This window comes from Lontra canadensis, unplaced genomic scaffold, assembly GCF_010015895.1.
Source record: "Lontra canadensis isolate GAN:19392208 unplaced genomic scaffold, GSC_riverotter_1.0 scaffold50, whole genome shotgun sequence".
In the NCBI taxonomy this organism is placed as follows: Eukaryota; Metazoa; Chordata; class Mammalia; order Carnivora; family Mustelidae; genus Lontra; species Lontra canadensis.
Genome location: NW_022631044.1, coordinates 1946558 through 1962116, shown reverse-complemented (window position 1 = coordinate 1962116; position 15559 = coordinate 1946558). Strand labels below are relative to the sequence as shown.

General features: G+C 50.3%; 1 protein-coding gene across 11 annotated transcripts in view; it reads left to right on the top strand.

Annotated features, from left to right (window-relative positions):
* The window catches only part of DYSF (dysferlin), a 203591-nt gene that overhangs the window by 48540 nt on the left and 139492 nt on the right, over nt 1-15559 (top strand). For 7 of the 11 annotated variants that reach the window (XM_032873658.1, XM_032873665.1, XM_032873662.1 and 4 more), the window contains 10 exons: nt 943-1057; nt 2262-2354; nt 2716-2927; nt 4539-4667; nt 5075-5137; nt 5851-5901; nt 7676-7706; nt 8264-8379; nt 12813-12939; nt 14466-14569. In XM_032873658.1, coding sequence (XP_032729549.1) covers nt 943-1057; nt 2262-2354; nt 2716-2927; nt 4539-4667; nt 5075-5137; nt 5851-5901; nt 7676-7706; nt 8264-8379; nt 12813-12939; nt 14466-14569 — 1041 coding nt within the window. The remainder of the gene's footprint in view (nt 1-942; nt 1058-2261; nt 2355-2715; nt 2928-4538; nt 4668-5074; nt 5138-5850; nt 5902-7675; nt 7707-8263; nt 8380-12812; nt 12940-14465; nt 14570-15559) is intronic. The other 4 variants (XM_032873663.1, XM_032873666.1, XM_032873667.1 and 1 more) reach the window with 1 other exon arrangement.

Here is a 15559-nt window from a genome sequence, read left to right as displayed (position 1 = left end):
CCTACATTATTATTTTTCTTTAAGATTTCTGTACTCTCTAAATTTCCTTAAATAGAGCACTTATTATTTTGATCCATAAAAAGACTGCTCCAGGAGGCCTGCTGGACCTACAGTACCAGGGAAGGCTGGGGCCAGCCCCCCACTGGCCTAGGAGCTGTAAGACTGGAGAGCCTGCTGAGGCTGATTTCTCAGGTTCTGGGGCCCTTTGAGCAGTACAGGTCTTGTTTGGGTAAGTAGGGCAGTGTGTCAGTGGGATGAAAACACAGGGCAGGCTTTCCTGGCCCGTGAGAGTGGGGTGACTAGTCACTCTCCCCTCAGCCGGTCAAAGCTGGAATAGCTGAAGTTGAGATGGGGAGGACAGGGGTGTTGCTGGGAGGGAAGAGGGCTCAGAAAGGTGAGCAGCACCCTGAGACTCCCCGAGCTAGCTGGGGCCTCAGCAGAGTGAGGCCGAGCTGCCTGTGGGGAAACAGGGGAGGGCCCTCAACTAAGCAGGAGTGGCCAAGCGGCCTTTGTCCTGAAGATGGGCTTAGGCTGAGGGTTGAAAAATCCTGCAGGGGAGGTTGAATGGCTGATTCATTTATAGAAGCTTATGATGTGCTCTGTCCGCTACTTTCATTGCCATTTGACCCTACAAGGAAGGTACGATAGCTGTTGGTATGCTCATTTTACAGATGAGGGAAGCAAGGCACAACGAGGTTCTGGAATTTGACCAAAATCGCACAGCTTCTAGGTGGCAGAAGCTGACTCTGGATTCTGTGCTTTAGGCCACTTGCCCATGCTGATGGGCCCCTGGGGTGGCTTTGACCCAGCCTCCTGCAAACCTGACCCCCATCCGTGCCATCTTCCTTGGCGAAGCGGTAAAAGGAGCAGAAAGGATGCTGGCCGGTGGTGGTCCGAGGCCAGTGCATTAACCTGCTGCCCTCCCGCCCTCATCTCTTCCAGGCCTCGCTGGTCCTACAGGTGTCCTACACACCACTCCCTGGAACTGTGCCCCTGTTCCCGCCCTCTGCATCTCTGGAACCCTCGCCCACTCTGCCCAACAAGGATATGATGGCTGGTGAGGAGCCCACCCTGGCAGGGCCCCGGGGAGAAACCTGGCAGCAGTGTGGGAGCCTGGGGGCAGGAGGCCAGCGTGAGCCTTCGGGGGCTGCCCAGGTCCATAGAAGAGAGGACACCAGTGGATGGGAGGTCTTGAGAGTGGCCTTCTGCCACACAGGGAAAGTGCCACTAGGATCGGTGTGAGGAAGCCCTCCTGGGGAGGGGCTGTGCCTGGGCTGCTGCTCGGCACTGGGCAGCTGGGAGCTGGGTGGGACGGCACACCTTTGCTGGGATGGGATCTGCCCCAGGAGATACCCCAGAGGTGAATGCTTCCCTGTTCTGGGACTTCCTAGGCCTTTGGCCATGGTGTTGTAACAACACAACTGGGTGTGCCTTGAAAGAGCCCTGGGCAGATGCCAAGGGACATGGCTTCCTTTCTTGACTTTGGCACCAAGTAGCTGTGTGACTTTGGGCTGGCCACGCTCCCTCTCTGGGCCTGTCGTTTATCATTTGTGAAATGAGCAGACTGAGTTAGCAAGTTCCAGGGTTGTCTCAGTTCTCTTCACTTGCCTCTGCTGGCCTTGTCACAGAAGGATCCCGCCAGGGTGCTGGGCTTGCCGCTGTGAGGCTGGTGAGGCCTCCATATGGTCCGGCCTGCTGGAGTGTGCAGAAAGCTGCACAGATGGGCCAGGTGGGGACTTGGCCATGGGAAAGAGTCTGCAGTTTCTCTCTGGGTGAAGGGAGCCAGAGGCAAACACGGCCTTCAAACCCTAGCAGCCTCTGCTAGGGGTGTGCCCTGAGCCTGCCCCGTCCAGCTACGTTGTTGGAGCTCCACGCAGTGTGAGCTTGGAGATGAGGAGAGCAATCCGGACTGGGGCGTAGGTTCCTGGGCAGGGTGGGTGGTGGGCAGAAAGAAGGGGTGCTCCTGGTGACAGAATGGGGGGTGAAGGCCCCGAGTGCTCTGGAACCACCTTGGAGGTGGGTCCGACTGAGTTAGGGTTCTGGCTATGCAGGGAAAGCTCCCAACGGTCACAAATCCCCAGTCCTGCCTGGAAGGTGGTGAGAAGGGACAGTCTTCAGCAGACATGGGAACAATTTCTGAATTTTGTGCCAGGCTTGGGTATCCAGGGAGAGCAAGCTTGGGGGGTGGGGATGCCCTAGGTTGGCTCCCCTCACCCAGCTCCTTCCTCGCCTCCTGGGGCTGTACCCTGCCCCTATGCCAGGTGGGGGACAGAGCCGGGCTGAGACTTGGTCCCTGCTCAGTGACAGCACCGTGGACACGAGAAACTCTGGAAAGAAGTGGCTGGCCCCCACGGGTGAGACCCGGGTCAGGCTCTCCTGATCCTGATCCTACCACCTGTAACCAGCTCACTGTTGCCATCTGTCAGCTCATCAGAGTGGGACCTGGGACAAGGTGGTCAGAGGCGCTGATCCCATAGGACATGGCGGGGAGGGCTAGGGCCATTTCTTTCCTTCCTGTTGACTAACTGGACTGACCACCTTCACATCTCAGCTGTTGGAAGCTCCTCTTTCTCCTTCATCCATCCTGGCTCACTGACAGGAGGGGAGGTGGTGGTGGGTTTTCGTGCCCAAGCCCTTTGGCTCCTCCATTGGCTGGGTAGGGTCCCAAGCACCAGGCCAGAGGGACCAGCCCTTATTAGTAGCCTCTCCGCCCAGACACAGGGGGAGAGGAGGACACCGAGGACCAGGGGCTCACGGGAGATGAGGCAGAGCCATCGCTGGATCAGAGCGGTGCCCCAGGCCCCGGGGCACCCACCACCCCAAGAAAGCCACCTTCTCATCCGCCTCCCTACCACCCTGGGAGCAAGAGGAAAAGAAGTGCTCCCACTCCCAGAAGGCTGCTGTCGGACAAACCGCAGGACTTCCAGGTAATGGGCTGACTCTCTGACCGCAGTCTCCTCTTTTAATACTGTCTGTCCAGCCTGGAGCAGGTCCTAAGAGCTCTTCTAGTCAGGAGTCTGTGGTTCCCCCGGTCCCCAGCAGATGCAGAATGAGCAGGTCACACGTTGTGGCCTCAGAACACAGGCCCCTGGTTTTGTGCTTTACAAAAAAGGTTGAGGGGAGCGCTGGAGAGATTCAGCCCATCTTTACATTTGTTACGTGCATTCCAACAAGGCTTTATCTGGCTAGCTAGCTTTTGGTTTCTCATAGTGTGGTCCTTGGGCCAGCAGCAGGAGCAGCACCTGGAAGCTGGATGGAAACGCAGACCGCCAGTCCTGCTGAATCAGAATCTGCATTTTAACAAGATCCCCAGACAAGGAAGCTCTGTCTAGCTCTTTGTTTTCTCTCTTGATCCATGTCCTTCCTTATACCCATGGATTCTTCCGAAGGCTGTGTAGAATTTGAGCGTGATCAAGCTCTTCACAGAATAAACCGTTACTATGAACCCTCGGGCATATTTTAATCCAAAAACCTATCCCGTTTTATTTGCATTTTAATTTTTGTCCTTTGCTTATTCTTTTTCTTTTCTACGAAATTTCCCATGTTGATATCGTTGCATTTAGTGATACTGAGCTCTTCAGAACTACTTTTAAAGTTAAAGACAGGAAACTTAGCTCTTTACCAAGTGCCACAAATTGTAAAAATACATTTTACTTCTAAATCTTGGTAATTTAAGTGAAAGTACTAGCTGTAACCGCTGTGTATTTGTCTGAGCGACAAAATTCTGACATTATTATTATTTTTATTCCCAAGTCATGTACTTACTGCTTTTTTCCCCTTTGAAAATTAATGTATGTTTCTTGTTGAAAACAGAAAATACAGGAAAATGAAGAGAATAAAAAATCATGGATCTACCTTCCCGATATTATTAGTAATATATTCTTCTGTAATATGGCTTAAAGAAAAGCATTGTTCAGTCCATCAAAAAATAAATGTCGACTGAAACTTAAAACCAGTAAACATCGTATTTTTCCATGAAAATTGTTCTTGTATTTTAAAATTTCATGTTTTAAAATATTTTGCCTAAAATTGGAAGCACAGATCTTCCTGAAACCTTTCTCTATTTAAAGTTCAATAGAGAAAACTCTTAATTTATTTCTCAGAATGTGAGAAAACATTGTATCTTATGAAGAATAAAAAGTGGGATCAATCCACTGTGTCATTTCAGCCCCTGAGGGAGCTGTCAGCGAGGAACATTGAGGCCGCTTAGATGTGCAGGCGTCAAGGGGTCTGAGGGAAGGCTTGTCCCAACGGCCGCGTGGAATGAGCTGGGCTCTGGGTCCTCGGTGCAGCCCTCGAATTTAGAGCTGGGAGCTTTCTTGGGGCAGCTTGGCAGCTCTTGTGCGGAACTATGGGGTTTTTAGAGATGGAAGGGACCTTGACAGAAAAATATGACTGTTCTTATAATGCTCTTCCTAATACCTTTTTAATACCCTTCCCCAGAAGCCAGCAGTGAGAATGGTCCCTGAGATTTCCGACTCTCCTGGGGCCTGACGACATCCCCCCTCCTCCTGCTCATGGCTTCTCTTGGCTTCCAGATCAGGGTGCAAGTGATCGAGGGGCGCCAGCTGCCAGGGGTGAATATCAAGCCTGTGGTCAAGGTCACAGCTGCTGGGCAGACCAAGAGGACACGGATCCACAAGGGAAACAGCCCGCTCTTCAATGAGGTGGGAGATGCTGGGTATAAGGATGAGGACCACGCCGGCCCTTCCAAATTGAGAGTGCATAGCAGACACGGGACAGTCCATTTGGTTTTCAAATCGAGAGATATGCTGGGTCCCTAGTAGGTCATCTGAGGAACTGGGGTGGGAGGGTGGTTCTGGCTCTTCTTCCTGCCTTGGGCTCCCAGTGCTCCACGTCTCTGACACACCGTAGGGCCAGCCTCTACCCCACCGAGATGACAACCTCTGTGAGGTCAAGGGCGGGATACCTCAGAACTTGTGGAATCCCAGAGCCTGCTGTTGGGCTGAGCTCAGTCCACACTTCTGGGTGGACCAGACCTGAAGGCTGACCCTCTCCTTGGCCCCTGGCATGGGCAGGCACTCATTCATTTCCCTTTTGCCCCGAATCACAGACTCTCTTCTTCAACATGTTTGACTCTCCCTCGGAGCTGTTCGAGGAGCCCATCTTTATCACGGTATGTCTCAGCAATCAGTCTCCTCTGTTGGTTATGTGTACACTCGCTTGCATGCCACGTGTATCAGCGTGCACGTGTGTGTGCACCTATCAATCAGTGTGAGTGTGAGCGAGTGTGAGGAAGAAGCCGTGCAGACCAGGGCACAGGTGACGGGTGTGGCTCACCGCCAAGCTCTGTTAGTCACAGAAATGCCTTTGGCAGCTCAGATGGAGGCAACAGCAGAGTGGGGAACCCCCACTGCCCAGCACAACCCACGGGGCCAAAGGTCAGGGTTCTGAAGTCATTCTTGCTGCAGACCCTGATTTTTATTTTATTTTGTTTGCACATGTGCCTGTTTCTGGCCAAAAGCTTCTTTCTTTGGGCCTCAGTTCTCCCCCCCCCCCTCTTTTTGGCCTTTCTTCTGAAAGGCAGTATGGTTTATTTTTTGAAGGTGTGGGTTCTGCACCTGCTTCTGTTGTTTAGGGGTTGTTGATGCTCTACAAGTCCTGTAGCCTCTCTGGGCCTCTGTTCCTTCATCTGTAAAGTGGGCATAATAATAGTACCTACTCAGGGGGTTCATGTGAGTTTAAACTTTGCTCAGAGCAGTCTCGGAACAGAGTGCGTGCTCTAAGTGTTGGCTGTTACTGTTTGGGAGGGAAGAACTGTTGTATTGGGTCCTGTATGGGCCAACATTTACTTGTAAATGAGAGTTTTAATTTATCTCCCTCTCCCAGGTGGTAGACTCCCGTTCTCTCCGGACAGATGCTCTCATTGGGGAATTCCGGGTAATTATGTATTTTTTTTGAAAGCAGTTAGTTGTTGCTAATTCATGTTACTGGAGATTCTGTAGGTAATGTGCAGAGACTGGTACTTTGGGGGTCCTGTCCCTCTTGGTCAGTGTTGGGAAATGCAGTAAAAAAAAAAAAAAAAGTCAAGACAAAATCTCCAAACTCAAAAATCCTCTCCACAGAGGTCGTAGAGAAAGAACAGAATTTTATTATTGGATACGTATCAATCCAGAAGGTGATGCACACGACAGGCTATCCACTAGGAGATTGTAAAGGCAGCAGGAAATCCTTTACATCACTGAGAAATCCTTTACAACCCACCCCTTACCTGTTCGCAGGTAAGTAGTCCTCACGGCGGACGAAGGACCGGGCCCTCGCCATGCACAGTTCATCCTCACCACCTGGTGATGGGTTGACCATCAGTGTTAGCTAACTGACTTTCTCCAGAGGGAGAAACAGATAAGCTTGCATTTTTGTGATGAGGGTTTTTGTTTTTTTTTTTACAACTTGGACCCAGGCCTGTGCTGAAGGCCTGCCCCTCCCTTCCCACAGAAAAAGCAGAGAAAATACTTATATTTATAAGGTTTCCAAGGTAAAAGATTTGACAGAAAGAGTGGAGAGGGAAATCTTTTCCCTTATGTCCAACAGGGGGAATTTGGCTTCTTATTCTGATTCATATCTGTCCTTATATCTGGACAGACAGTGACATTGGTGGTTAGGTGGCCTTCCCCCTAATTCTGACTCAGGCCAGGGTGACACTGGTGCTCTGGCTTGCAAGTGGAGTCCAGATGTAGAGTCCAGGGGGATCAGGGTGAGACACAGGGGAGACGGGGGAGTCTGCCCTCCCCATCCCCATTTGTCCCATAGAGTACAGAAGCGAAGAATGCACTTTAGAGAACCAAGGACTGACTAGGACTCAGCTCCCAGGGAGGCATCAACAAATCTCAGGAAGTAAAGGCAAGTAGCTAGCAATGGAGATCTTCACGAATGGTGTTTTAATGCAAACCTCACTGATTTTTTCATTTTTGAATCTTTAGGCATTTATCAAATGGAAGAAGGAGTACAGGCTTATTTTAACCTCCTCTTGCTATCGAAATAAAATATGACCCCTTCTCTGGGAAGTAGTCACAAGATAAAAAACGAAGGCAATTTTTCTGGAAAAGCAGTTATTAAAAAAGAATGGGATCGGACCTGGGTCATTCTGTAATGAATGGGGTTCTATGTCTTGAATCTCTAATCTTTGAAGCATATCCGTAGTCTGAGAACCCAGAGGTTAAGGTAAAAAATTGTTTTCTTTTTTTCTAATTATGAAAGTAATCCATGATCAAATTTTTTAGAGTGATTTTAGGTTCATAGCAAACTAGAGTGGAAAGTACAGAGTTCTCACGTATCTCCGGCTATCTCTGTGCACAAGCTCCCGGACCATCCATGTTCCATTGATCTATGAATTTTTATAGAAAATTATAAAATATAGGAAAGGAAAAAATAAAAAAATAAAATAAAACTAACACCTAAGTCTACCAGCCAGAGAGAGCACAGTCACCCTTCTGTTGTGTTTCTTTTGCCCATTCTTTCCTATGCGCCAATGAACCTTACCAAACTTTGAACATGTATTCTGCACTTTTTCCACGTAACGTCAGCTGATGAACATTTCTCCATGTCTCCAAATGATCTTCAAAGCATGGTTTTTAATGAAATGGCATAATGTACCATCTTTCACTGAATGCTCCAAGGACAAGAGTTTGACTTGTGTTTCTCGGTTTAATTTCAGATGGACGTGGGTACCATCTACAGAGAGCCCCGTGAGTCACGTCCTCATCCCTTTGGCCATATCCTTGCATTTTGGTTCTGGAGGATGTTGGGCACAGCCATTTGGGACAATCGCCTTTTTCCCTTGGGGGTTTTAGACTTTAGAGGTAGAGTCTGATCCTGGAGATGAGAGCCGCAGGAAAGAAGAGAAGGCAGGCTTCCATCTTCCAAGTCACCTAGGCCCTCATGGAGATCAAACCTTCTCATGGGTCTTGGCTGGCCCAGCCAGGGATGCTAAATTTGGAAGGCCCCAAGCAAATGTTGTTGGAGATGAAGTCCCCTCTGACAGGGGTGGGCCATTTTGATACCAAGTCTAGATTTCTTCACACCCTGGCTTTTGGTCCAGTCACTTCCTGAAAGGGAGGTAAATGGCCTGGGGTCTGGCTTTGGCAGACTCTTCTTGGCCTACATGAACACTCAAAGTCTGGCCCCAATGTCCCTGTGAATAAATCCCTCATCATCCAGATGTAGTTGGCTCCGGGCTCTGGATGTGGTGGCAGACATGGGTCCTTCTAACTCTGCCCTCACCAATGGATGTTGTCTCTCTTAGGACATGCCTATCTGAGGAAGTGGCTCCTCCTCTCGGACCCTGACGATTTCTCTGCTGGGGCCAGAGGTTACCTGAAAGCAAGCCTCTGTGTTCTGGGGCCTGGAGATGAAGCACCTGTGAGTACATTGCGGGGGTCCTCCTCACAGCTCCTCCACCTATCAGGGGATAGAGGGAGAGAGAGGGAGATGGAGTCCCAGCATACTCGGCGTGAGCATGGAACCCAATGCAGGGCTTGATCTCAAAACCCAGAGATCACGACCTGAGCCAAAACCAAGAGTCAGACGTTTAATCACCTGAGCCACCCAGGTGCCCCATCTATTTTTTTTAATTACTTTTTACAATTGAGATGTAATTGACATACAACATTATATTAGTTTCAGTCATATAATGAATAAACGATTCATTATTTGTATACATTGTGAAATGATCATCATGGTAAGTCTAGTTACCATCCATCGCCTTATGAAGTTTCAAACTTTTAGGATCTATTCTCTCAGTAACATTCAAATGCGCAACAGAGAATTATTAATAGAGTCTCTGTGCTGTGCATTATATCCTCGTGACTTCTACTTACCTGATAACTGGAAGTTTGTACACATTGACCCCCTTCCTCCAGTCCACTCTCCCCCACCCCCCGACAACCACCAAACTGTTGTATATTTTTCTTTTTTGCAAAAGTGAGATCATTCTCTATATTCTACTCCAAGTTGAATTTTATCCCCTGAGAATATACCATTATCATCTTTACACACCAGTAAGTCAAGTTCAAGTTGGAGATGGGAAGAATGAGATAGGTGTGCAGACCTGGGGAGGTATCAGCATCTTTTATGTTTGGCAAGAAAGAAAGTTGAGAATAGCTGTGGGAGAGGGAGGAAGGGTTAATTCCAGATAAATGGAAGGACACAAGATCGCCCAGCTCTGTAGAACGTCATTATACTCAGAGGCCTGGAAGCAGGTGGGCGGACAGCTGAGGTGTTGGGCGTGGGGAGGGCAGGACTAGGGGAAGCGCAGGGCCAAAGTAGCTTGGGGATTGGGACATGGCTGGCGGTGCTGGGTGGGGAGGGTGCAGGAGTGCAAGGATTAGAGCTGGTGAGGGGGACGGAGAATAGGGAAAGGGTAGGGAACGCACATTTATTGAGCACCTGCTGTGTGCCAAGCTGTGTTGGGAGCTCTGCTCTGTGTGAGTGGGGAGGTTGGAGGAGGCAGATAGGTTGCAAGCTATCTTCAGAGAAGGGTTTCAGTGGTCAAGGTTTTGCTAGAGGAGTGGCCCTGAGTGGCTGGAGGTTCCACATGTGACCATACCTCTAGTAGCGGAAGGGAAGGGGAGACTAAGGGGAGCTGCTGGTGGAGGAAGGGAACCTTGTTGGTGAATGACTTGACCACATTGATGTGGATTATCTTATGGGAGAATTGGAAATCAAATAGGCAAGTGTCAAGGCAGGTGCTGAAGTCAGGAAGGAAAGGTGAGCACCTGTCCTCGGCTTGGTGGATGGTGTCAGTGAGAACCAGGGGAAGAGTGGTGCATGGGGTGATGGGGTCTTCAGATAAAAGACATGGTGGAGTGATGGGGGGGGTGCAGGTGCAAGGTGTGGCCTTCTCTTCCCAGCCTGGGATGGCCAAGAGGAGAGGGAGAGGCAAGAGTGGGGAAATCAGATCTCCAGGGGAGAAGAGTGGTAGGAGGCAGAGGGCAAGTTATATGAGAGTCAGGAATAGGAGTTGGCTGATGACAAGGGCTCAGAAAGTCACAGTGGAGGGGGTTGGGGACGGAGAGCGCAGGGTTCTGTGCTGTACGGCGGGCTGATGGAGCTCCAATGGGCAAGCCCCACCTAAAAAGACCTGTCCCTCTCTTTTGTCCCATGCAGTCCCATCCTGTCCTTCTGTAGCATGTCTTTCCAAACATCATGCCATCTTGCTCCTTCTCATGGCATCTCTGAGTCTATCACCCGTCTCTAAAAGATTTCTTCCTCTTCTTCCTATGAATTGGAACCTTGCTTTTTCCTGATGAAGCCACTTCTTTTGAAACCAACTCAGACAGAAGCCCCTACTTTCTGCTCTGACTCTCCGTGGGTTCTGGAATGGGAGGAGCAGCCAGCTTCGGTGTTCCCACTGCAGCCTTCCGGCCGGTGGCTCTTCCCAACCTCAGCACGGCCTCCTCCTTTAATTACAGGCTGCTTTGCTGGTTGTTTCTCCCTCTCTGGGCTATTACCTACCCCTCCCATAGGCAGAGCTGGTCCAGGGGCATCCCTGCTTCCCGATTCTCACCTTCGCCATTGTCCTGAGGTGTGACATACCCTCACTGATGAGCCACCGACATCTGATTTTATTTCCTTTAAGACCCTGAGTTCAGAAATCCCTCTCTCCACCACTCTGTCACCCCTGCTGAAAGACAGTCCTTCCTCCCTGGCATTACAGTACCCCCCCCCCCCCCCACCAGCCTCTCCTGGTTTTCGCAATCCATTAGTGCCCTCCTGCCATGCCCTCCCCTCCTCCAGCCTGGACACCATCCTCCACCACAGCTCTCACCACGTGCTTCCTGGCCCCATAGTAGGGGTCTCCTGCCACACCTCAGGACCCCACCATCCCTCACTGTTTACACCACTCCTTGGTCACTTTCAGTGGCAGAAGTCACCTGGAGGTGCTGGCTAGGTGAACATGGGTGCTATCAACCTCTTCTCTTACTTGAGTGTGGTTTACTCCTTGTCCCATTCGCCACAGTGCTGTTTCCAGACTTTGCTCTCTTTCCTAAGCCTCATTCTCTGCCTCCTGAGAGAGGCAGAGCTGCACAGTGGTGAACAATAGAAACTCCCGAAGCTCCTTCTGTCCTCATTTCTGACTTCATTTGTCTTTTCTCACTTCCCCAGCTTCCTGTCTCCTTTGCCCTGTGCTCCGGTCCTCCACCATCTTGTTCTCCCTGCTCTTCCTGGTGTCTTCTCTTCTGCCCTTAGACCTGTACCGGGCTCAGGATTTCCCTACCTTCAAACACCCTCGACCACTTCTCTCCTTTCTCCCCACGGCTCTTCTCCAGGTTGCTTGCAGTTTGCTTCCAGGCATGACCAACTTCATCAGGGGGCATGCTGGGGTACCTCTTCTCTCCTCCTCTCCCAGCTGCTCATTCTTTCTCCTCTTCATGAGGATTCCTGCTATCTTCCTTCCCTGAAGCCTGGAAGGTCCCCATTGCCAACCTCCAGGGGCTCTTCTCTGCTATTAATCCTCTCTGTTCCTCCACAGCCTTTGATTCCAGAGCCCATGACTTAATTCAAATTCTCTTCTTCCTTAGCATGGGTGATTTTCCCTGATTCTTGCTGTTTGTTTGTTTGTTTGTTTTATGGATCCTTCAAATTCAGTGGCTTAATAAAGTTCCCTTGCTTGCCTCTTTGCTGTGTCCTTGACCCTCACTTTCATGGAGCCCATCTCTGTCCACATGAGGCTCCTAAATTGATCCAACTTGGATCTTTGGAGCTCTAGACACTCAGTTTCAGTTGCTGAGTAATAAAGCCACAGAAACATGTCCCTTAGGCCCCTCTAACTTAACATAGGAAAACTCGTGTTCCTCTGCTGCTCACCTCCCATGATCTTGCCCATCTTGTGTTAGGTGACATCTTAGGAAACGGCACCGTCATCCACTCAGCCTCCCAAGCTAGAGGCCTTTCATTCCTCAACCCTCAGTCCCACATCTGTCAGTCCACATGCACGTGATTGGTCAGTCTTGTAGGCATGATCACCACCTCTCTCCCATCACAAGACCGGAGTCTGAGGTCACGGTCCCCTCACATCTCCCCTGGGCCCTTGCATGAATTAAGATACAGGTTCAGCTGCTGTAACAAAGATACCCTGAATAATAGGCATTAAGGAAGATTGAAGTGTGTTTCTGTCCCTCATAAGTGCCTGGGGAGGCAGTCCAGAGCTGGCATGGTGCTCCCGCAACGGCCAGAGATGCAGGCTCCTGGTCTTCTCCCTGCTATCTTCATCATGCAGCTTCCATCTCATGGTCTAATATGGTTGCTGCAGTTCCCACCATCGGGTCTGTATTCCAGACAGTGGAATGGCAGGACAGGAGCTTGCTTAAAGGTGGGCTTTCACTGTGAGATGGTGAGCTCTGTGGGGGCAGGACCTCTGTCTACCTTTTTCACTGCTGCATCCCTCCCCCTTCAGCACAACCCAGTCATCACTCACTGACACTAAACACTTGTTGAGTGAACGAACACATGTTACTGAAGACAGACAGGCCAGCTTAGACCCGTCACTTCTGCACTCTTAGGAATGGGTGGAGCAGGCAGGAGACTGAGATTCTTGAACGCCCGCCATGTGTGTTTACACATTATTGAAGTTGATCTGTCCAGCAGTCTGCAAGGTCAGTGTTACTCTTTCCACTGTCCAGGTCGGGGAGTTGAGTCTCAGGGGGAAGGATCCTGCCTGAGATCACACGTTAGTAAGTAGCAGGGCAAAAGCTACCTTTCTTCAGAATGCACCATTTAGGGGGTGTTGGATGAAGAAGGGGAGATATTGTGCTCACAAACTCTTTAAGGCATCACATTTGGTTGCATTGTAGCTGGAGAGAAAGGACCCCTCTGAAGACAAGGAAGACATCGAAAACAATCTGCTCAGGCCAACTGGCGTGGCCCTTCGAGGAGCCCACTTCTGCCTGAAGGTCTTCAGAGCTGAGGACTTACCGCAGAGTGAGTCTGGCGTCTTCCCTGGGTTGGAGGCCCAAGACTGACATTGGGAGCAGAGCCCCTGGGCTGGGGAAAAAGTCACTGGCTGGTGGAAGGCCTTAGTGTCTCCACAAGTGAAAAACATCTGTCCTCTTGGTGAGCTGTTACTCCAGTTTGCCTGGGATGGTCCCAGTTTCAGCACTGCAGTCCCCCCATCCTGGGAGACCCCTCCGTCCCCGACCAACTGGGGCAGTGGGTCACACTCACTGTGGCCACATTCCCAAGAGAGACAGGGTGGCCCATGTCTGGTTTCTCCCAGTGACTGGCCCTGCACTGGCCCCATTCTGTGGGCTCAGTAAATGCTGGGGGAATCACGGTGAATATTTTAAGTCGTGGGTGTTTTTCTAGACTGCATGCTAGAACTGCCCGGGGACCTTTAAAGGGGCTTTAAAGACGCCGGGACCTCTCCGGTGTTTCACGCTGACCGGGTTTGGAGTAAGGCTCACACACAGGTCGTATTTAAAGGGTGAGCCCCTGTTTTGAGGCATTTATTAGCCTAATCAAATGTTTCTGTCCATAGCAGAGTCAGTGAGAGCGTTTGCAACTTAGGTCCTTGTTTATAAGTCTTGCATAAAGCTAATTATTTGAGGGTTTGCTCACCCCTTTGACTAATGACTCAATAAAAGAAATGCATTCCTTCTGTACAAGCTTAATGGTACCCAGATCATGGGGAAAACCCTTAAGAAAGTAAATCGTCATTAAAATACATGCTTAATAACCTTCTTCATTTGTTGGTTGAAACTATGCAGAAGGGAGGCTGGTGAGCTCCCATAGGGGACTGGGGAAATAGAAATGTTTGCTTTGTTCAAGGTAAATGTGCTTTATATTTAATTCTCTGCAAGCTTGTTTAAATATAAATAAAATGAACTAGGTGGGTAAATAAGACAGAAATATTTGCTAATTGTTGTTATCTTTTGTATTCATGTAGACAGCAGCTGGTGTATAATCTCTAACTGTCCCTCCTCTCTTTCATATGCACATAGATATCTATACAAGCCATTAATACACATAGGCACTTATCCGTCTCTCTGTATATACATTTATACATAATATGACTAATTCAGTAAAATATTGGTTTGGAGCACCATAGATTAAAATTCTTTTAAAAATGATTGCATTTATTCATTTGACAGAGAGAGAGGGGCGGGGGGAGGGAGCACAAGCAGGGAGAGTGGGAGGGGGGAAGCAGGCTCCCTGCTGAACAGGGAGGCCCAATTCAGGGCTTGATTCCAGGACCCCACGATCATGACCAGAGCTGAAGGCAGACGCTTCTTCTGGTAGATCTGTTCAGAAAGTCCTTGAGAGCAGGGGCTGGTGAACAAAGCTGTTTGGGCAGGGTCAAGGGCTGCTGTTCTGGGAATCCCCAGGCTGTCACAGATGCCACAGCGTCTCTCTCACAGAGTCGCAAGACTGTTGGGAGACAGGTAGCTGGAAAGTGAGGTTTTGGAGGTTGGATAGCCGGCGGGCATTGACCAGTGTGTTCTCCCCAGTGGATGACGCTGTGATGGACAACGTGAAGCAGATCTTCGGCTTTGATAGTAACAAGAAGAACTTGGTGGATCCCTTCATGGAAGTCAGTTTTGCAGGGAAAATGGTAAGGAGTAAGGAAGCAGGAGGATTCTCTCCGGAGTGGACCGCTGGGGGTCCCCGTGGATGATGCTGAGCAGAGTAAAGGACATGAGGTGCACACAGGCAGCCCTTGGTGCGGCCCTATCAGAAGGTGCACCTGGGCGGGGTCTCCCTGGGGGGCACACGGTGAGACACTCACCCAGGCCTGGCTCTCTGGTCTGCTTCAGTATCTGGGATGTGTGAGAGACATGGGGAGGACAGATAGACAGCGGATAGATAGAAGAGTGTTTGTGGGAAAATAAAGCACTGGCATGGAAACCAGAGAAGGCATAAAGATGGGGGAGCTTAGAAAAAGTGGCAGAAACATAATGATTATTTTTAAAAAGCTGTGGCAGAAGTTGAGCAGAGAAAGTCCACTCTGTGGGGGACCTGGGGATGACTCACACCTCTCTTCCTTGCAGCTGGCCTTTGTGCCCAGAGGCAGGGCTGCTGCTGGGGCTCCTGTGGGCCCCCTTCCAGCCCACCCCAGGCAGGCAGGCCCTCCCCAGCCTCCCTTGCCTGTACCACAGTCTGTCCCAGGCTTCAGGTTTCAGCCTTGCCCCTCTGTGGAGGACTCCCACAGCTCTGTTTCACTCTGACATCCTCTTCAGCCCCAGACCTCCCCAGGTCTTTGTGCATCCCTGGTGCCCCTTGGGCCCTGTAGAAGACTCATCTGCCCCACCTGCCCCACTTCCAGGAGCCTCCATCCTACCCAGGTACCGCTGTGAAAGGCAGAGAACATGGGCCTGCCTTGATTCTTCCCTCTTTTTTGACCTCCTTCCAACAAACATCCCCCCTCCTCTTGATTTCAAACGTATCCCAAGGCCGTCCCCTCCCTTCCACACACTGTCATCTGTTCACAAGACTACACAGCAGCCTTGGGCTCATTCTCTTCTCTGGGTTCTCCCCATAAAAGGCTCCAGAATAATTACCCTAAAACGACTCTGTACAATGACGTTCAAGCCGCATAATCCGG